Source organism: Calonectris borealis, chromosome 18 (genome assembly GCF_964195595.1).
Source record: "Calonectris borealis chromosome 18, bCalBor7.hap1.2, whole genome shotgun sequence".
Classification (NCBI taxonomy): Eukaryota; Metazoa; Chordata; class Aves; order Procellariiformes; family Procellariidae; genus Calonectris; species Calonectris borealis.
Window position 1 is genome coordinate 12,461,602 of NC_134329.1, and position 20,593 is coordinate 12,482,194.

The 20,593-nt window shown below is 59.2% G+C and overlaps 1 protein-coding gene across 2 annotated transcripts; it reads left to right on the forward strand.

The window, feature by feature from the left end:
• The first annotated feature begins 4,625 nt into the window (after positions 1-4,625).
• On the forward strand, positions 4,626-14,745 carry TBX1 (T-box transcription factor 1). Of its 2 annotated transcripts, XM_075168001.1 has the most exons (9): positions 4,626-4,659; positions 5,885-6,054; positions 6,103-6,290; positions 9,685-9,786; positions 11,194-11,365; positions 11,605-11,760; positions 13,137-13,204; positions 13,404-13,504; positions 14,297-14,745. In XM_075168001.1, the coding sequence occupies exons 1-9, from the start codon at positions 4,626-4,628 to the stop codon at positions 14,743-14,745; spliced, it is 1,440 nt and encodes a 479-aa protein (XP_075024102.1). The 2 variants fall into 2 exon arrangements, with proteins under 2 accessions (XP_075024102.1, XP_075024101.1); XM_075168000.1 differs by lacking the exon at positions 4,626-4,659 and having other exon boundaries at positions 5,251-6,054.
• The last annotated feature ends 5,848 nt before the right edge of the window (positions 14,746-20,593 follow it).

Here is a 20,593-nt window from a genome sequence, read left to right on the forward strand (position 1 = left end):
TCTTTTTCTGTCTTTCTGTCTGTTTCTTTCTTTTTTCTTTCTTTCATTCTTCTTTCTTTCTGTCTGTCTTGCCCTATTTTCTGTCTTTCTGTCTGTCTTTCTCGGTGAGACCTGGTTAACACATTTGATTTTTGGATTTGTTAGATACATTCGTTAATTTCGGTTCCTATAGTTCAAACGTCAGTTGCAAAATAATACTAATAGTCGCCGTAGTCGGAGTAATAACGAGGATGACTGTAATTATAACAAGAGTACTCATCGATAACGGTCTCAGATTAAACGCCAGAAAATCCCCGTTTTTCCCGGGACCCGCGGGAACTGCAGGCTTTTTTCACCTGCCGAGATCTCCCCGGTCTCCTCTTTATCTCCCCCCTTGAAACGAATCCGTAAATGTCCGCGGCTCCCGTTAGCCGAACCTCTACGAATTATTATTGTTTCGCCGGCAGCACCGTTACCGGCAGCCGTAGCCTTTCCCGTGCTGTTCTTTTCCATCGCTCGCAGCGCTCGGGTGCTGCTGCCACGGCGGGCGGGGAAGCGCGGGGGCCGCGGGCTTCACCCTCCCCGGGCCCGGCCGTGGGGCGGCCCGCTGCAGGGCTGTTCCTCTGCGATATGTGCGGAGAAATAAGCATGTGCGGACGTGTGCGCGGAGTGCGGTGCCGCGCCCCGCAGCCCTGCGTGACCGCAGCCCCGGCTCGCTGCCGCTGTGCCCCCCGCTAGTTATTTGCTGCCCCACGGCTCCGCGGGGAGTGGGGCTGCCGTGCCAAGCCCGAGCCGGGCCGTGCGGGGCCGCCCCCAGCTGCCCTGCAGAGCCCGCGCCCCCCCCCCGCAGCCTGGGCTCGTCGGGGGCCCGTCGGGGCGCAGGGGTTGGGGGGCGGGAGGGACGGCGGGGCCGGGCAAGGGCCGGGGGAGCGGGCAGAAAGGAGGGATCGCGGGAGGGACGAGAGGAGAGATGCGGGTGGAGGGGTGAGTGCGAAGGGCGGACGGAGGAAAGGCGGTGGGGCTGTGTCCCAGCCGGGCCCCGGGGGCGCGGGGAGAGACCGTCGGGGCCGCGGCGCACCTGCAGCACAGCCTGGGCTCAGGGTGCGCGGCGGGACCCGGTCTGGGGGACCCGGGCACCTCCGCAGCAAAAGGGCCGTGGCTCCGTGTGAGCACGGCCCCGGCGCTGGAGCGGAGCGGGGGTGTCCGCGCCCGGGGGCATCTGGCCCGGCCCGTGGGGAGCGGTGCCGGGGGGGAAACCCCTGCGAGGGAGGACGAAGGCAGCAGCCCGCGGTGTCCGCCCCCGCCTCGCCTGAAAGGTCTGGGGGATTGCGGGGTCCAAATGCGGGGGGCGAGGGGGGCGGCAGCGGATACCTGCTGCGGGGAGAAGCCTCGCCGGGGCCGGGGAAGGTGGTGGGGCAGCGGGGAGGCGGCGATGCTTGGGGTCCGAAGGCCGCCCGGGGCTGGCGACTGCCGTCGGGGGGACGCGGGTATCGTTGCAAGGCATTGCTTTCCTCGGTGCCGCCACGGGCTTTTGCACCGCCGCGGCCCGAGCGTTTCGGGGAGAAGTGTGTCCGCGGCGGGCGGGGGGGGTAGGGAGGTTGGGGGTCCTGCCCTCCTTCCCCGTCGACCCCTCGGCGTTTCCGCAGCGCGGAGCCGTTCCCGGCGGAGAGGCACCGGGACAACCCCGACCTCCCCTCCCACCTGCACGGGCGAGGTGTGAGCTGGGGGCAGCAGAGAAACCCCCCTCGCCCTCCCCCCGACGCAGGGACGACTGCGGAGCCGGGGGTAGAGCAGTATCGCTATCGGCGGGGTTAACAACCCCTCGTCGAGGCTGGATGCGCTTTCCAGCGCTCCGGCGATGCGGAGCGGCCGGGGAGCGGGACAACGCCCGCGGGGCTAGGCGGGATGCCTGGCAAACGCGGCCTCTGGGTTTAGGCCTTTTGGGGGTGCAGGAGAGGGGACGACCCCGTTTGCAGCACAGCGCCGTGCCACCCGCTCCCTCGGGTTCGCTCTGCCGCTGCGGGTTTCCCCGCAGGGTTCCGGGGCTGGTTTCACCCTCTCGTCGTCTCAGCTCCGCCCGATGCCGCTCACGCGTGTGGCAGCCCCGGGCGGCCTGCGAGACCGGGCACGGGGTGTGGGGGCGGCAGGGTCTCCTCTCAGGGATTTGGAGTTTCTGGGCTGCAGCCCCGCGGCTCGGCGAGGACCAACTCCGCTGCCGCCCGGGGGCCGGCTGGCAACTATTCCCGGCGGGTCCCGTACGCCCGGCAGAGACCGCGCAGCCTCGACCCCGCCGAGCGGGTGGACAGGCCGAGGGGCCCGTCCGCGCCCGGGCCGTCCCCGACCTGGCGCTGCTTCCAGCTACGGCTTTACCTAAGGAGCGGGGAGGGAGGAAGGGATAAACCTAGGAAACGGTGCGGGCAAGCAAGGCTCGGGCAGCAACCCCGAGCTCCCCGACTCTGCTGGGGCGCTGGATTCGGGGCTTTTCTTAATTTCCAGGGGGGAATATTTTCTTCTGCCCAGAGGCTGGCACACCTTGGGGAAGGGGCCGGCGCCCCGCGTCCCGCTCGCATCAGCCCTCGAGCAGCTCCCACCCGCGGCTCCCCGCTTTCCCCCGGCACCCCGGCGATATTGCTCCGAGGTGCCCTAACGAAATCCCCTCCCCTCCTCCCTGCATTGCCGCCAGATAAGCAGCGCGGGTCAGCACCGGGACACTCTTCTCCGTGGCGTGTCCCTGAGCTCGGGGTAGGAACTGCCCCGGCCGGGAACCGTGCTGCCAGCAGCAGCAAAGAAACGAAACACCGATCGTGTCACGCTCTGCCCGTATGCCGTTAGCTGCAGGAACATATGCTCAAATATGTACGAGTAGTCTAGATTTTTCTCTGCAAATATTTTTACCACATCCAAAGATAATATTTCAACAGAAGAATCAAGCCCCGCAGGCTACAGACGGGGCAGCTATATATAACCCGCTTGCTCACTCCGGCTCTCCGCGCATCGCTCGGGTTATGCAACCCCCATCGCGGCGGTAGCCACCGGCGCGCCCCACGGCTCCGCCCGCCCCGTCGGGGCATTTCCCCCGGGACCTCGGTGCGGCCGCCCGCCCGGAGGGACTGGCACCGGGGCTGGGACCGGGACTGGGACCGGGGCTGGGCCGGGCCCGGCGGGGCGGGCGCGCCGCCTCGCCCCGCGCCGATGCGGAGGAAGGGCCCGGGGGACTCCGCGGCGCTCCGAGGGGCCGGTGCCGGGCGGTGAGTAGCGCCTCACCCTTGCCGGGGCAGAGAAGGGAACCGGGCGGCCCTCCCCGGCGGCCGGGGCAGAGCGGCCCCCGGCCCAGGCGGGCCGTGCAGGTGCTGCCGACGGAGCGGGCTCTCACGCCGGCCCGGGCAAAGGCTCGCTGGCCGCCGCGCCGGTGGCTTTCCGTTTCCTCCGCTTTTTTCGGCGAAGGAAATGCTCGAACGCCGGCGGGAGCTTTGGGGGTTTGGTGGCCCGGGGTTGGGGGGGTCCCATCCCGCTCCGGCGAGGCGGCCGGCGGTACCTGCGCCCGCAGCGCACCCCGACGTGCTCGGCCCCCGCCTGCTGCTGCGGCTCGGGCTGCGAGTCCCCGCGGCCGCCGAGCCCTCGCGGCCGGGCCGGGCCAGCCCGCAGCCCCGCGGTGGATGCGGGCTGGAGGAAGGTAACAATCCCCCCTCGCGGTGCCGGACATCCGCAGCGTGACGCCGGGCTCGGCTCGGCTGGGCTCGGCTCGGCTCTTCCCTTCCCGTCGGCCGGCTCCCGGGGCCGTGATTGACACCGCCGGCCCCTCCGCCCGCCCCGCAGCACATCCCATCCCTCCCCGCCGGCCGCTCGCCGTGCCCGGGAGGCGGGGAAGGGCCTCCCCAGCCCTTTGACACCGTCTCGGCAGGAGTTTCACTTCGCTTTCGCCGCCGCCGCCGCCGCTTCTGCAGGCAAACACCCCCGGCTTCCATGTGACGCCTCCCAGCCACTGAATGGGGGAAAGCGCCTATAAGGGAGCCACTTTCCCTACGTGCAGGAGAAAAGGAGGGGACGGGGGGGCAGAAGCAGGAGGTGGTGGTTGGGGGGAAGGGAAGAGAGAAAATAAATTAATAAATCGTAGGGAACGAAGTTGGGGGGAGAGAAACTGAGACCCCAGGGAAGAAATTCTGGGGTTATTTATTTATTCCCCCTCCCCCCCTCGGCCCCTCTCGCTGACAGGGCTCGATCCGGCCGTTGCGGTGCTCGGCGCTGCCTGCAAAGGGCCCCGGGGAAGTTTCTTGCTCCCCAACGCCCTTCCCGGGGGGGCGGGGGGGACGGCGGGTTTGGGTTGTTTTCTGTTGTGGTTTTTTTTTTAAGCTTCCCTCCCCCCCGTCTGGAAGGAGGGGGGTCTCGCTCGCACCTCCCTGGATGGTGCGGTAGAAAGGAGGGGAGTGAGGGGGTGGGAGGGGGGGCTCGTGGTGGGAGGCTGCCGCGGCTGCTGCTCCTGCATTGGTGTCTCCCCTATGGACGAAAACAGCCCTCTGTCTCCCAAGGCAAATGCTTTCAGTATCGCCTCTCTGATTTCAGTCGCCGCCGCCGCCGAGCAAGCAGGGAAGGGAGCGCTGGAGGAGCGCCGCAGCGCGCCCGCCCGCCCCGGCTGCCGCCCGCAGAAGATGCACTTCAGCACCGTCACCAGGGACATGGAAGGTGAGCGCCGCGCTCGGCCCCGCAGGGCTGCGGGGACGGGACCCCCCGGCCACCGCGTCTCCGAGTGTTTTCACGCGTCCCGGCCCGGCGGCAGGGCCGGGGGGAGCGCACGGAGCGGGGCCTGCCCGCGGGGCCGCTCGGAGGGGGCTTTGCGCTGCCCCCCGGCACGCCCGGGCCCCCGCAGCCCTCCCTTGGAGAACAAGGCTCTGCCCGTGCCCCGGTGGCGGCTTCCGAAGGCTCCGCCGCTTGGACCCGCGTCTCCTCGGACGTGCTGGAGCATCCTCCGGCAGCGCCGGCCGTGCCCAGGGCAGCGGCGGGCCGGGGTTCGGTTCCCGCCGGCTCTGCAGCCCCTCTCCGGCCTGGGGGCCGTGGCGGAATTAACTCAAGAGGCCCCCAGGACCTCGAGGAGCCTTTCAGCACCGGAGGAGATCCGAAGGAGCCGTCTGTTCCCCGGGGCGGCCTGTCATGCGCCGCAGGGCCCGCTCGGGCCGGCGGCCGAGGGCTGCGCGGCCGGGGCCGTCCCGGCGCTCCTCGGCGCGGACCCGGAGCTTTGCTCTGGTCCCCCTCTGTTCCCCCTCTCTCGCCGGAGATGGAAAGAAGGGGGGATTGCCAAACCAGATCCGTCTTCCCCTGTCAGGCACGGCCCCGCGGCCCCAGAGCGAGGGACGTTACCTGCAGCACCGTAGCTACACGGAAATAAGAACCGGTTTCTTTCTCTGAGTTCCCCCCTCCTCCTCCTCTTTTTTTTTTTTTTGGGGGGGGGAGTGGGGGGAGAGTTTGCTTTGTCCCAAATCGTGTGCGGCGAGGAAGGCCTTCTGCAGAGATATCACGGGCTCTGCACCGCCGCGGCTCTTGGCAGATATCTCGGGTTTGCAAAGGAAAAAAAAAAAAAGAAAGAAGGAGAAAAAAAAGGAAAAAAAAAAAGAGCCGAGGCAGGCAGGCAGCGGGAGCAGCGAGCTCCCCGCCTGCCCCGGGGGGAGCGGGGCTGGGGCCAAGCAAAGCGGAAAGGGGGAGGCGCCCCGCTGGGCTGGGCGCGGGGCAGGAGAGAAGGCGGAGGGCACCCCGCGGAGCCGGCGCGGCGCGGAGGCGGGGGCCGCGCGGAGCGGCGCGGAGCTGGGGGGGAAAGCGGGAGCCGGAGCGGAGCCCTGACCGCCTGTTTTTGGAATGATTTCAGCTATCTCCAGCCCCTGGCTCACCCAGCTGTCCCATTTTTGCGATGTTGCAGCTTTCACGGCCAACAGCCTGAGCAGCCTGAACGCCTCCGGGGGGTACCACCTCTCCCCCTCCCCGGGGGACCCGTACGGACAGCATGAGCCGCCGCACTACGAGCCCTGCACGGCTCAGCAGCACCCGCACCCGCCTCCCCAGCCCCAGCACGGCTACCCCTTCGGCGGGGCTGCGGCCGGGGCCAACCCGCCGCCCCCAGGCCCCGAACCGCCCGAGGGCGCCGGGGGAGCCGCCGCGGGGCCGGCCGCCGTCTCGGGCTGCTCCGCGGGGGCGGCCGCCGCGGCAAAAGCGCCGGTGAAGAAGAACCCGAAGGTGGCCAACGTGAGCGTCCAGCTGGAGATGAAGGCGCTGTGGGACGAGTTCAACCAGCTGGGCACCGAGATGATCGTCACCAAGGCCGGCAGGTCAGTGCGGAACCCCCGGGCGGCCCCGGCTCTCCAGCCGCTCCCCCCGGCCGCGGGCACCCCAGCCAGCCGGGGCGGGAGAGCCCGGCCGCGGGCCCGGCCGGCGGCGGTTGATTCGCGGTTTGGGGGAAACACCGAGGCTGACTAAGGGCGAGCTGCGGGGCAGCCCGGCCCGGCCCGGCCCAGCGGCTGCCGTCATTTGATCCTGGCGCTTCTCCCGGGGCGAAATCTGCGAGCTCCTGCGGCCTCGGGTGCTGCGGGGAAGAACGCGCGGCTCCTGCGGGCTGGAGGCAAAGGCGTGCGGGGGGCGGCGGGCAGGGCGGCCTGGCCCGGCCCGGGGGAGCCGCGCCGTGCGCTCCGCCGGCGGGTTTCGCTCCCACTGGAAAGGGCATTGCGCTCCGCCGGGCGCCTTCGGCTTTCGGTTACCCCGCACGGGAATTAAATCCGTGTTTGAGGAGGACAGTGTGCTCCCGGGGCGGACAGCAGCGGCACAGGGAGAAAGAAAAAGCTAATAAACAAACCCGTGCAATACCTGTAACTAAATAAATTTTTAGCACAGGCAGATCTTTTCCTTCCGGCGGGGACGCAAACAGACCCTAGTTCTGCACCTTGAAACGTCCTCCAGGACTGTTGCATTTCCCGACTATCGAGTAACGAGCCCGGCTGAGCCCGGCTCCCTTCGGCCCTGCTCCGGCCGCCGCGGCGAGGTTCCGCCGGCGGCTCGGCGGGCCGGGGCCCGGACCCTGCTCCCGTCCAGGGAACAAAGGAAGCGGCTGATGCGACCGCGTTAGAAACGAGCAAAACATGGGGGGGGGGGGGGGGGGAAGAGGAGCCCCAATTACGGTTGTTAATTACTGCATTTAATTGCGATCGCCGGGAAGCGCCGTGGCCGCGGCGGCTCGGGCAGAGCTGCGGAGCTTTCCCCGCGCAGGCTCCGGGCAAACGCTGCCTTCGCGGGGGGGCGAGCGCATTGCTCGGGCTCTGGGCTCTTCCCTTGATTTAAAGCGATCCGGTGGGGGGGGGGAGAAAAACAAACAAATTAACACATCCCCCGGTGCTTGCTCTCAGTTAGCCCCGGGGAAGGCTGCAGCGGCGGCAGCTGGAGCCCCGGGCAGTGCAGCAGCCCCCGTCGCCGGGGGAGAAGAGCTCTGCTCCGAAAGGGCCCAGCACGAGTGGTGACCGCGGCCGTGCGCTGCCGCTCTCCCTCCAGCGCTTTTGAGGGTCCCAAAGGTGCAAAAAAAATGAAATATATTTATATATACGCATTTGCATGTTGTTTTAAATTAGCAATTTACTAAAATTAAAAAATCACGGCCGTGCCCGATGGAAGAGCAGCCGGCGGAGGGGCTGCTGCGGGACCCCGGGCGTGATTTCCCGCAGACGGTGCCTGCCCCGGCGCCGGGTCGCGCAGCCCGCTGTCTCCGGCCGTGGCTCCCGAGCCCGGCGCCGGGCTCGGCGCTGCTTTCCTTAGCGGAAAAGGTCGTTCAGGCTCCAGGCGGAGGCTCTCTGCAAACAGGAGCTCTTCGATCTGGCTTTCTTTGCTCTCCCAGGACAGCGAAAGGATTGCAAATACCCCACTCCAAAAAGGCTCGAAAATGAACAAACTCCATTTGAATCAGGGGCTTTTTCCCCCTCCTCTGCGTTTATTTTACGACACCGACAAATGTCCAGGGCGGGTAAAAACAGGAGAAAACGGGGTAAAACTAGCAGGAAAAGGCTGAGGGAAGGCGCTGCGAAGCCTGTTCTCTCCCAGCGCCTCTGGGCTGGCCCTGCTGTTTGTCTAGGTGGGTCTTATCATCTCGGGTTGTTTGTTTTAAAACTAAGTTTTTAAAACAAGAAACACCGGAACTGGAGCTAATGGGGGCTTTTACACCTTTAAAAATAATAATAACAGAGGGAGCGATTGGAAACGTCCTCCAGAGTTTGCTAAAGCGTTACAGAGAGGGAGACGCAGCCACCCGATCCTGATGCTGCCCGGCAGTGCCGGGCCCGGACTGGAAGGAGCTGCGGGGCCAGAGCCCCGCTGCCCCATCGCCCTGGCCGCGGTGAAGGCAGGCAGCCTCTCCTCGGCGGAAACACAACCAAAAAAGCCCCGGGAAGACGCACGGCAGGTCCGGCCGTGCGCCCCGAGAATGAGCCGGGGGGGCTCTCGCTGTCCGGGTTTGATCGGATTGGTTTTTTCAGGGTGTGTTGGGAGTTTGGTTTTTCAACGGCTGCAAAGCCCCTTCCCGAAATGCGGCCCGCTGTCTCTCGCTTGGTTTCCTACTCGGGAAAAAAAATGTATCAAATAAAACCGAAGCCGTAACGCGAGGGCGCATCTTCGGCGTGTCCCGCCGGGGAGCCGCGGGCCGGGCCCTGTCCCCGGTGTGTGCAGAGGGAGGGAGGAACGAGGGGGCCGCCCCGACTCCTTCCCTTAGCCCCCCCCATCGCATTTGCCCCGCAGCCCCTCGAAGGAATCGTGCTCTCCCTGAGGTGGGACCCGCGCCCCCGGCTTAGCCTGGGGTCCCCGGGGGTCTGCGCGGAGCAGAGCAGTAGGGACAGCCCCGGGGGCCGACCTGCCCTGCCCGGGAGCCCCGGCTCCTTCCCGCTCTCCTTTCGCCTCGCAAAGGTGCGGGAACCGGGAGCCCGACCGGGCTCCGGCAACGAAGCGGATCCGGGAAGGGGCTCGCTGGGAGATCCCCGTTGCCCTCTAGCCCTTGCCCGCCGCGGGGGTGCATTTGCCCCCCCGAGCTGCGGGAGGTCTCCCGCTGGCCCCAGGGACCACACGGCTGCTGTAACCGCTGTTTTAAAACGGGTGCAAATTTGGGGGGGCGCAGAAGCTGCAGAAATGGGACCTCGGTTCCCTTGGGTCGCCCTCAGGAGGGCCCAGGTGTGCCCCCCCGGACTGCCCAAGCCTGCCGGGGCTCTGCCCCCGGCTCGGGTGTGGGTCTAGGGAGGGGGTAACGCCTCGCATCTGCCTCAAATGAGATCAGCTGAAAAGATGGGGAAACCGCGGGGAGGAAATCCTTTCCGCTTGTGTCTCCCCATGGCAAGGGGAGAGGTGGCGGCGCTTGTTCCCCCCCAGTCTCTGCGTCCCGCCGCGGCGGGGCATTTCGGGTGTCCGACACAGACGGTCCCGAGCCGGCAGGAGAGGCAGGGCCGCCCAGCGCTGCCCCGGCTCGTCCTTCGGGATGCTGCCGGGGGACGCGGCAGCTCCTGTCCGTCCCTCTCCCCACGCTGCCCAGCCGCGTTTTCCTCCCGTTTCGGCCGGCGGTTCCTGCGAGGGGACCTGACACCGCAGGTCGGGCGGGCACCGGGGCGGCTGGAGGGCAAGGGCCGCGGGTACCCGCGCCGGCCCCTCGGGGCTCCCCGCTGCCCCCCAACTCAGCTCTCCTCTCTCTCCTCTCTGTGCCAGGCGCATGTTCCCCACCTTCCAGGTGAAGATATTCGGGATGGATCCCATGGCTGACTACATGCTCCTCATGGATTTCGTCCCCGTGGACGACAAGCGATACCGGCAAGTAACACCCTGCCCGCCCCGCGGTGCTCGGCACTGTAGGGACTGGCAGGTCGCTGCCCGCGCCCTGCCCCTGCCCTCCCGGGGCTCGGGGATGCGCCCCTGGGCCCGACAGGTGTCGGTGCGAGACGAGGAGGAGATGTGGGATGCGGCTGCCCCGGGGCCCGTTTCACACCATTGCAACGAGTTTGTGGCCGGGAGTGACGTGGCTGCACAGGGACCCCCTCGGCTTTCGCACAACGCCCGCAGCGGCTGGGGCCAGGCCAGCGCGGGGCGGGTAGAAGCACAGGTTTCCAAGGGATGGCAGGGCGGGAGCCACCTTCTCCTGCCCAGGAAAGCTCTCCCCGTCCCACTGCTCCCCGTCTCCACCCGCCAAACGCCCGTTCCCCCCTAACAATAATGCCCCCGGTGCTCTTCTAGTGCCGTAGCCCCTCGGCTGGGGCAGGTGGCCCGGCGGTGCCGGCCCCGCGGGCGTCCCGGGGCTGCGCCGTGCCCGCCGGCGAACCCGCTGGGTGCTTGGGTGAAGAGAGCGGGTTTTGTGCTCTGGAAAGGCACCGGCCGTCCGAGCCACAAAACCCTGCCCTTGTTCCCAGCGGCACTGTAGGAAGGCCTTGGAAACCGGCGACTCGCAAGGCAGCGATGCGGTCTGGTTTGCAACCCCTTTAATTTAAAGACAGTGAAAGGCGCATTATGTATTTAGCTTCAGATCAGGACGCCGAGCAGGCAGCCCGCGTAGGAATCGCAGGGTCCGATATATAAATATTTAGACAGATATCCAAATTCTCAGGGCGTCCTAGAAATGTTTGCTTGTCAAGGGAAGTGGGATATATAACATCCAATTGAGTATATCTTTAAAAAGTAATGTTTCTGCTCGAGTCCAATGGTGTCTAATTCCCCCTGTGCAAACACTGGCTTTTAAAGTAAACACGTGTGTAGAAGATTGGTTTCTCTGTTTTAAATGTTACTGTTGAATATGTACTTTGAAAGAATGAAACAAGGCTGCTAAACTCTGGACCTGCTATTAATCCACACATAAATTTCCACTCTTCACTTAAAGCCAGAACGTTACTGTATAGAGGGCTCCCTTTCACCTTTTTCTTTTTTTAGAGGAAGGGAGAGCTTTTATGGCTTCTCTCCCAAATCTGCGCAGGTAGCTATAAATTTCCTCCGTCCTGCAGATTTCTCTCCCGCCAGTTCCATCAGCGACCTAATAAAATATTATTTCCCCCTCCGCAACGAGCCTGGCTGCGGAGAAGAGCCCGTTCCTCTCTGTGCCGTAGGAAGCGGGAGTGATGGGGGAGGCGGCGCTTCCCCCTCGCCGCGCCGGGGGGACCCTCCCGGGCCGGATCGTGCGGGGACACAGGAGCCCCCCGGGCTGCGGCTGAGGGTGCCTTCCCCTCCCGGCAGGTACGCCTTCCACAGCTCCTCCTGGCTGGTGGCCGGCAAAGCCGACCCCGCCACTCCCGGGAGGGTGCATTACCACCCGGACTCCCCGGCGAAAGGGGCGCAGTGGATGAAGCAGATCGTTTCCTTCGATAAGCTCAAACTGACCAACAATTTGCTGGATGACAACGGGCATGTAAGTGTTCCCGGGGGAAGGTGTCAAACGCGGGGCTGCACCTGGGGGAACTCCCCGCGCCGTGATTCCCGTGGGGTACCCCCTGCCCGCGCCCCTCCCCAGGGGCTCCGCGCCCCCGTCCTGCCCCAGCCCCGCGGCTGCCCCCCGGCAGGGAGGCTGGCAGGGCCGGGGGCTGCGCTCTCCTCTCTCGATGCTCCGCCTGGATCAGTTATTGTCTCCTTGCTCGTTTTATCATTCAGATCATTTTGAACTCCATGCACAGATACCAGCCGCGTTTTCACGTGGTCTACGTGGACCCCCGGAAAGACAGCGAGAAATACGCGGAGGAGAACTTCAAAACCTTCGTCTTCGAGGAGACGCGCTTCACGGCCGTGACCGCCTACCAGAACCACAGGGTGAGGCGGCAGCGGGGCCCGGGGAGACGAAGAAGGGGGGTTGGGGTCGCCGGGGAGGTACCACGGGAGCGGGCGCGCCCGGCGCTGGCTCAGCCCCTCCGCCCGGCTCCCGGGCTGACGGCCGGCCTGCGGGTGTCCGGCGGCGGCGGGGGTGCCTGGGGGTATTCCCGCCTCCTCCTCCCCATCTGCTAAACCCATTCCGGGGCAGCGCAAGGAACCCGATAGCTGGGGAGCTGCGCAGAGCTGCATCGTTGCACGCCGGGGAAGCGACGTGAGCTCCAGCCCCATGGCCAGCTTCCCAAGGCGCGGGGGGACTTCATTACCTACGTAAACCCGAGACTGGGGCTAGTTGGGAAACTACAGGCTTCCCGCTGCGAAATGTCACTCACAATTTGTTTGGATAAATCTGCGATTTTACTTCTCTAAGCTCGCGGCCGTCTGTTCCTTCCCAGAATACAATTATATGTTAGAAAAAGAAACAAAACGAAACGAAACAACCCACCCCCCCTAATCTGATGCGGATTTCTGGGCAGCAGTTAATCCAATTGCTTCTTTAAATCGCATCAGTGTAATGTAAAGAACAGGCATCCCAGCCGCGAGTGCAAATACGATTTCATAACGGGGGCTTTTCAGCGCTGCTCCAGACCGCCTCGCTCCGCGCTGGCGCCGCAGCCCTCGCCGGGGCTGGGTCGCGGGGCTGTCCCCGAGCAGCCGGCGGCGGTGCCACCCGCTGCCGTGGCTCCGAGCGAATCGTCCCAGGGTCCCCCCGGGATGCTGCGGCCGGGCCGGAGCAAGGCTGCGCCTTTAAGGGGCTGCGGAGTCCCTCCCCGGCTGGCATTTGCCTGATGGCTCCGGACAGCTGCTCTTTCTCTCCTGCTTTCTATCAGTTTGACCTCTAAGGCTGGAACTGTCACTGAGGGGCTTAAAGTTTGTTTTTCAACCCATTCCGGAAACTCACAATCACATACTTTATCCGTGGATTTGCTTAAATATAGAAAATGTCCTGCCTTCTCCCCGGCGAATTAAATAAATACATAAGAATGATTTATCCAGTGATTTGTCTTAGCTGCTCCGGTGGTGACCCATATAATGTGGCATTTTCTTGCAAGTGCATTTACACAGTGTTTGCAGCCGACTTGGGCTGCCTCTCCCTTCGCCTTGAACTCGTATTAGATAGCGTACTAGCCCGCATTTTCTAACAGAAGGAAAGCACATGTTTGTGCTCTGTGGCAGAGCGCGCCCCGGCTCCCCCAGCCGCCTGGGCCCTCTCCGTTACACCAGGCTGGCTCCCAAAGCCTGCTCAGGGACACGCTTGCTGTCTGACCGGGGAGCCCCGTGTGTGCCGCTTTGAGACATTTCTCCGCTTCTCCTTACAGATCACGCAGCTGAAGATCGCCAGCAACCCTTTTGCCAAGGGATTCAGAGACTGCGACCCTGAGGACTGGTAAGGCGGCATCTTTATTGACTACCACGACACCCACTCTCGCCCCGTTTAGCATGCACCTGCCCAGCTTACATTTGCACAAGGCTTGCACGGAGTTCAGGGTACACTGGGTCGGGCCCAATTTGCCAGCTGCAGCTCACAGCAGCAATGCTCCAAGTGCTCATTTTGTTGAACATCACTTCTCCCCTTCTTCTTCCAGGCCCAGGAATCACAGGCCAGGGGCCCTTCCTCTAATGAGCGCTTTTGCCAGATCCCGGAATCCGGTCTCTTCCCCGGCCCACCAGAACGGGACAGAGAAAGGTGAGAGTCCCCAACGGCCGGGCCAGCCTGTCTCCCTGGACCTGCTGGCCTGCACGGCCAGCCTCAGCGCATGCATGCTTGGGCCAGCCTTGCTCAGCATGCTGGTGCACAGCCGCCTGCAGCAGGCACGGCTCCACTGCTAATGAGCTTTGCACTACTACCTATTTTTAAACAAAAATAGCCACCTTCATAGCCTAATTAATTTTTCTTGGGTCTAAACCACTCACTGTTGTTGTACTTAAGCAACTTTGCTGCTTTAAAAACACCACCCTTTTCCTTTAGTGTCCCATTTTCGACTTTTCGGCAGCAAGTTGAGCTTTTCAGGCAGGGATGCAGCGAGGGCCGCTGGCTCCTCCTCGCATTGCCCTTTTAACGCACCTCGGCAGCGCCTTCAGCGCCGACCCACTCCCATTCAGGAGCCGCAGTCAGGTCGAACAGCACCTCTGCCCATTGACTCCTTTCCCATTACGCAGAGCAAACAACTGCAAAGACAACCGAGGGCCTTTCTTCCAACACACTCCGGGCCTGCAAAATAAAGGGAAGTCTCTATTTGTTTAGTGTTACACAATTGCAAAAATTTCAGGCGTGTACCAGCTTGTCAGTCAATTCAGCTCCATTTATCACAGTCGGAAGGCCCTGTCCCACAAGCCCCGGTTCCTGCTGCATGCTGCTGCGCACTTCGTTTGCAAGCCTCGCTTTTCCCTTCGCGCACCGCTTTTTTAGTTATTTAAATTTATTACTTAAAGCCTGGCCCGGCGGGGGCGGCGGTGCTGACGCTGTGTGCCCCCGCAGATGCTGCCGAGAGCCGGCGGGAGTACGAGCGGGAGGCGGCCGGCGGGACGCCGCTGCACGCCGAGGCCGCGCACCAGCAGCTCATGTCCCGCGTGCTCAGCCCCGCGCTGCCGGGCGGCGGCGGCGGCGGCGGGCTGGTGCCGTTGGGCGGCGCGGGCGGCGGGCGGCCCAGCCCGCCCCACCACGAACTGCGCCTGGAGCCCGCCGCCTCGGAGCCCCTCCACCACCACCCCTACAAGTATCCGCCGGCGGCGGCCGCCGCCTACGACCACTACCTGGGGGCGAAGAGCCGGCCCGCCCCGTACCCCCTCCCCAGCATCCGCGGGCACAGCTACCACCACCACCACCATCACCACCACATGAACGCGGCGGCCGCGGCGGCGGCGGCGGCCGCCAACATGTACTCGTCGGCCGGCGCGCCCGGCAGCTACGACTACGGGCCCAGATAACAGCGCCGCCCGCGCCCCACCGAGCCGCCGCCCGCGCGAGAGACTGGCGGCGACCGCGCGTGCCGCGACCGTTACCGTCCTCCCCCCTTCCCGCCTTTCCCTCTCTTCCCGCCTTACGAGTGAGCTGATAGGCCAGCTTGACCTGATTGACAATCGGAGAGCCCAATCGCAGGAGGCCTGCCCCCCCCGTTCCGCTCCCCACCCGTCGGCGGGCCGTGAGGGCGGGCGGCGGCGGCGTGCGGCGAGGGAGCGGGGGTGCCGGAGGCTGGCCGGGGCGCGCCGGGTGCTCCCCATCGCGGTGTGACCCGCAGCTGCACTTTGATAAATGAAGCCATATGTCGTTATCTCCCTACCCCCGCGCCTCCGTTCTTGCGGATGCCCCACGAGTGCGCCGGGCACTGAGGACCGTAGGGCCGCTGGGAAGCGGTGGGAGGACGGGGAAGCGGCAGCGGTGAAGGTGACTTGCCCCCTTCTCACTCGCCCGCCGGGTCTTCTGATGGGGATTTGGTGTTGCCATCAGTTTTGGCGGTGCCACGGGTGTTTCCCAGCCCAGCGGGACGTGTAACGGTAGCACCGAGCAGGGAGAGCTGCGGGGCTGGCCATGAGCACGCCAGCCCAGGCAGCGGTGGGCCCCGGGGATGGAGTGTAATTCTGCACATGTCGATGTAAGTCTCTGAGCTCGGGGACGCTTGGCCTCGTTCATAGTTGGCTCAGGTGGTTCTTCGAGGAGACTGCCAAAGGAAGCAGAGTTTAGCTTAAGGGAACACTTTGAATCTTCACTGTCAGAACTAATTGTCCACTTCTCCCCCAGTCCTGACCTGGTTGTGAGTTTTGGGGTTCATTGGGGCAGCTTAACCACAACAGCGTTTTCTGGAGCTGTTGAGAGGAGCCCGTGGCCAAGAGCACAGCCATGTACAGCTTCTTGTTTTCACAACAATGGATGCTAAGGTTTAAAAACCAGCCTAGGGCTGGGAGGAATATTCAGAGTTTAGGCTGTGTATTCTCAGCAATAGTTTGTAGACTGGCTGCTTCCCAGGCAGCCTCAAAGTACTGCCTTCCTACATCCTTTCCCGAGCTCTTGATGCTCTCCCGTTGAGAGGTGCCTTTTAGAGGAACTTCAGGGTTTTTTCCCCAGAATGCCTCACCCCTTATATTTGGCTGACCCAAACTGCAGTAGTCCCAAAGCACCTATTCTGCACCTACCTGCTTGCTGCATCTTCCCTCTTAAAGCTGGTAAGTACTTTTTTCTTTTTTCCTTTAATATCTTCCTTCAGTAGTCTTTCCTTCTTGTTGAAAAGATGGGCCTGTTCATCACAGTTTCTCCAGTGATGTGTTTTGAATAGTTGACTTGTGGTTTTTGTCAGATGCTCACCGAATGGCAGTCCCTTTGTGTTCAGAGAAGGTATTGAACAGCTCCTCAGCTGTGTTGGTATACAGTATTATGAACACTTCTCTGATTTTTCTATGTGAGTCTATGAAAAGAAGGGTTTTGTTTCTTTTTTTTTTAAGTCCTCTATTCATCCATGTTTGTGCATTTTCACTACAAACCTTTTAAAACATAATCTTTCCCTTGTGCAGGCGGCAGTGTTAATAGCAATGTTTATTCTCTCTCTAGCAGTGGGCTTTGGGCTTCCAAAACTTTTTGGAAGGTTTTAAGAAGGGATACAGGCTAACATGAATATTTTATGTAATTTTTTTTTCTGTTATAAAAAAAATATATCTGGATCCATGAAAAAGACTTGTGCAAGAAATATGTATTTTATTTGACATTTGCAGTGAATTGTGAGATTCTTAGTGTCTGACTAAACCATAATTAATGTTCTCAGAAAGGTTGATGTAAAATAGCCTTGTGCTTATTATTAGCCAGTGGGAAATGGCTCTCGGATGTGCTCTGTTGCTTTGCCGCTGTTATTTCAGAGTTTTCAGTATGATTTCCTATCTGTAAACTGATTAGTGCCAAAGCTTTGGTCAAACGTTTAATGAAGTTGTTATATTTATTATTTCTTTCAAAGATTATACAAACACTTTTTTTTTCTTAATAGTTGCAGTGTAGGAAAAAAGTGAAGACAACCAAAGAATCATATCTGCAAACAGTGTAGATACATGTAGATATTTGTAGATATATGTAGATAATCTTATTTCATTTAAATTGAAAAGACATTGGACAGTGACATTTATAAATGTTTTTCCTCTTCTTTCTTTCTTTCATTTCTTGTTTGATTACTTGTGTGTATTTGTCAGTTTGTCTGCTCTGAAGTCTAAATCTCCCCTACAAAATGAGGTCACTTAAATAAGGAGGGATACTAAACTGGAGTTGTTTAGTCTGAGCAAATAGTGAATCTCCATAGGCGATTGCTCCCTCCCTTCTCGCTCCCTGGTTGCCGGAGCTGCCCATGGTTGTAGTGATCTATTGTTATGCAGCAACATACACAGAGTGCTGCAAGAAGTGCCACCGGCTCCCAGTGCAGACTGGCCACACACCTTTTCAAACATACTTTACTGCACAAGAGCTGAGAGGACTGCATGACCCAAGACACTGGGACTATACTGTGCTCTTACAGAAAGTGGCTCAAGGTCCTGGCCTTGACTGTAGGAATTTTAGTTTATCTCCATTAGAAGAAGAGAAAATCACAGAACTTCAACCTACGGCTGTGGGCAGCAGGCCCCCAGGATCATTAGTCTATCTCCTGTGCTAGAAGAACCACTACAGGTGTCTGAATGGGAAGGAGAGACCATGCAGCTGTACCAAGACTACAGTTTTAACTATGAAAATTGGTATTTATGAAAAAAGGTATTTCTTACCTTGCTTTTAGGCCCTCAACATGAAAGGTGCTTATATATGTTAGTATTAAGCATGTTAGCAGTCCATTTCATGTTATGTTTTAGTCCTTAAATCAAGCTTCCTTGGGGCTTTGACTAGTGTTTCCTCCTTGTATAGCTATGGCTATCTCACTGGATGGGAGTGTTCAGATATGGAAAGCAAGCACAGTTATTCTTCTATCATAACAAAAAATCTGCTTCAAACAAACAAAAAAACCCATAACACTGCACATAAGTAGTGCCTTTTGAAAATCACAGAAAAGCTGTAACACTTTAACTTCATGTTACCTGTCAGCCAGTTAGTCAAAGTATATCATGTACAGGCCATGCCTTATCTATTTGTATTGCAGTTTTATTTGAAAAATGACTTTGAATGATTTGATTACATGTATGTTTAAACTTCACTCAGTACATGCCCTCACCAAGGTCCATGGCACATACTCGGAAAGAAGGCTGCAGCATTTCCAGACAATACTTCCACTTACTGTTGCCTCAAGTCACACATAACACTGTGTATTTAAAAGCTGCTGGTAAAACAGGCCCAAGCACAGAGGTTACAAGCACCCTTTGTCTCTTCCAAACAGGGCTAGAGAATAAATTAGCCATGTGGCTCCATTTTCCAGAGGTACAGGCTGAATTTACTGATTGCTCCAAAGGTCTGAAAACCGCATCACTTACCCCAGTGGATAAATATGGGATTAGGCACCCATAGGTGAAACAAGGGAGGTCTTTGCTTGCTCACTTACCCAAACACTGGGGATAGCTTAGATTTTTAGGAATGTTTTTTTGTTTTATTTTTTTCCTTGCTGATGGCTCTGACTAAATTCAGTGTAAGATAGGAGCATGGGGATGAGACTTCTGTGTGCTTGCAGTGTTCATGCACACGATTTACACACTTCACGGATGTTCTTTTTAATCTCTCCTCCTCTTTAGCGAGACCCTAGAACTGCTTTGGGTGGAACTGTGAAGGTGGTCCCCAGTAGATGCCTTTCAGCATCCTGGGACCTTGGCATCTCTTCAGTCAATCTCAAGCATGCATATGCATAGCCATTGCCAGGGCAGCAAGTACTCTGGTTTCCTTCATGCTGCGGTTTGTGTAGCAGTAGGTTGCGGTGCGGAGAATGACCAAGGGCTGCAGTAAGCATAAAAAGGCATTTTGCAGCCACCAGGCCACTGGGGGACAGTGTGGGTCTCCCATGAGCTAGGGGCTTCCTAGTGCATCCCTACAAGGAGCCATGGCCAGTGAGGCTGCATGGCTCAGGGCTGCCTCAGCTGGCATGTTGTCCTCCGTCCCAAAGAGACCTTGCCCTCTCCAGCAAGTGGATTTCAGCTTGTGATCCCTGGATCCCTGACCAAGGGGCAGCCACACCTTGATCTGGTCCGAAAGGAATAAGCAAGGCAGGTTCACTTGTGCTGTGCAACGTTCAGCCTACGTAAAAGGATCCCTATAGCCGTTGGAAACAAGTTAGGCACCCACAGGTTAGGTTTGGGGGGTGGCAGCTGAGCCCTGCTGCCCGGAGGAGTGCTGGAAGAGCTAACGCCGCCGTACTTGCAAAGCAAGTTTTAGCACCCTCATCCAAGGAGCTCAAAAAGTTGCTGTGAGCCTGTTGAACACGGCTGGGGTGGAGGAAGAGTGTGTGGTGTGCACGCACATACGTGTTCTGGTTCTTGTCGCTTCTCCTTCTGTTGCTCAGTTTCATGATGGGTTGAAAACAAACGTGTTTTTGCTGGCAGAGCGTTGAGACAGTGGGTGCAATGGTCTGACCCGCCGTTTATGTTAAACTGCCTGTGTAGCCAGGAGGTGCTGTGCCGCCCCGGGGGTGAGCTTTGGGCTTTGGGGGGTACCTGTGGGAACCGCTGCGCCGGTGGAGGAGGACGCTGCAGACGCGCAACCCCGCCCGGCCGTGCCTGAAGAGCAGGCTCCCTCCAGAGGGAAGAGCTGGGCATCACACACACGGAACAGGAACCCTTAGAGTACTTTTACCCAAGCTTGCAAACATGCAATCGGAGAGAAAAATACAGATTTGTTTTATAAAGCAAAGATTTGATCTTTGAAGGACACAGACATAAATAAGGAAGGGCAGTAATCTGTAAGTTAGAATTTGAGGATAATCAGCCAGCAATAATTCAGCCATTGCTATAAACTGGTATTATGAAGAGTCCAGTCTACTAGTGTAGAGGCTAGTATGTGTGTATGTATGTAACTTTTTTCTAAATGTATGCAGTTTTTAATTTCATTTAATTATTCTAATTCAATTGATCAGTAAGATACTTAATTTACATGAGTGTTTGACACAACTAGATGAAAGCGACCGTACCCAAAGACTTCTGTTACTGGCCATTATCATGAGCACAGTGTGTGCTTATAAAATGTGCTCTCTATTAAAGCAAGAGATACCCATTGTCTGTGGGAATCTGGTTAGTGTATCAGAGATTTGCTAATCTCCAAGAATAGTATTTAATACTTTTTTTCTGCCCAGTATGTTGTACACACAATCAATGCAAAAAGCAAGAGCTGGTTTTGAAGATAGACATTAATTTTGAAAAATATTGACATGTCCCAATTAGACTATGTATGTGCATGTACAAGTCTGCTTTTCAAAGATCCACCTCCCTTCAGGAAGTCTATGTAAAGTACTGTATGTGTTGCATATGCCAGAAAAATGCACTCATTCCTCCCCATTAATAGAAATGACCTATTATAAATTTACCAAAGATACCATAGTTTTATAAATTGGCCACATATGTCTGTGTAATATATTTATTATATCACATTTCATAGCATTTCTGTTTTATGAAATTCAGCCTTGAATATGTCACATATGTTTTGCATATATGTGCAATAGTCAGCCAAGTATATCCGAGTAAAGTATGATAAATGTGTTCTTTCCATATGGGAAATTAAATGTTTTTCCAGATTTTTTAAAAAAGTTTATGAAGAGCAGCCTATATAAAATAATTACAATAAATCACTCTTATTTAGGTTAAAATTATAAAATTGAACTAGTAACAAAGTGATTAAGAAGAA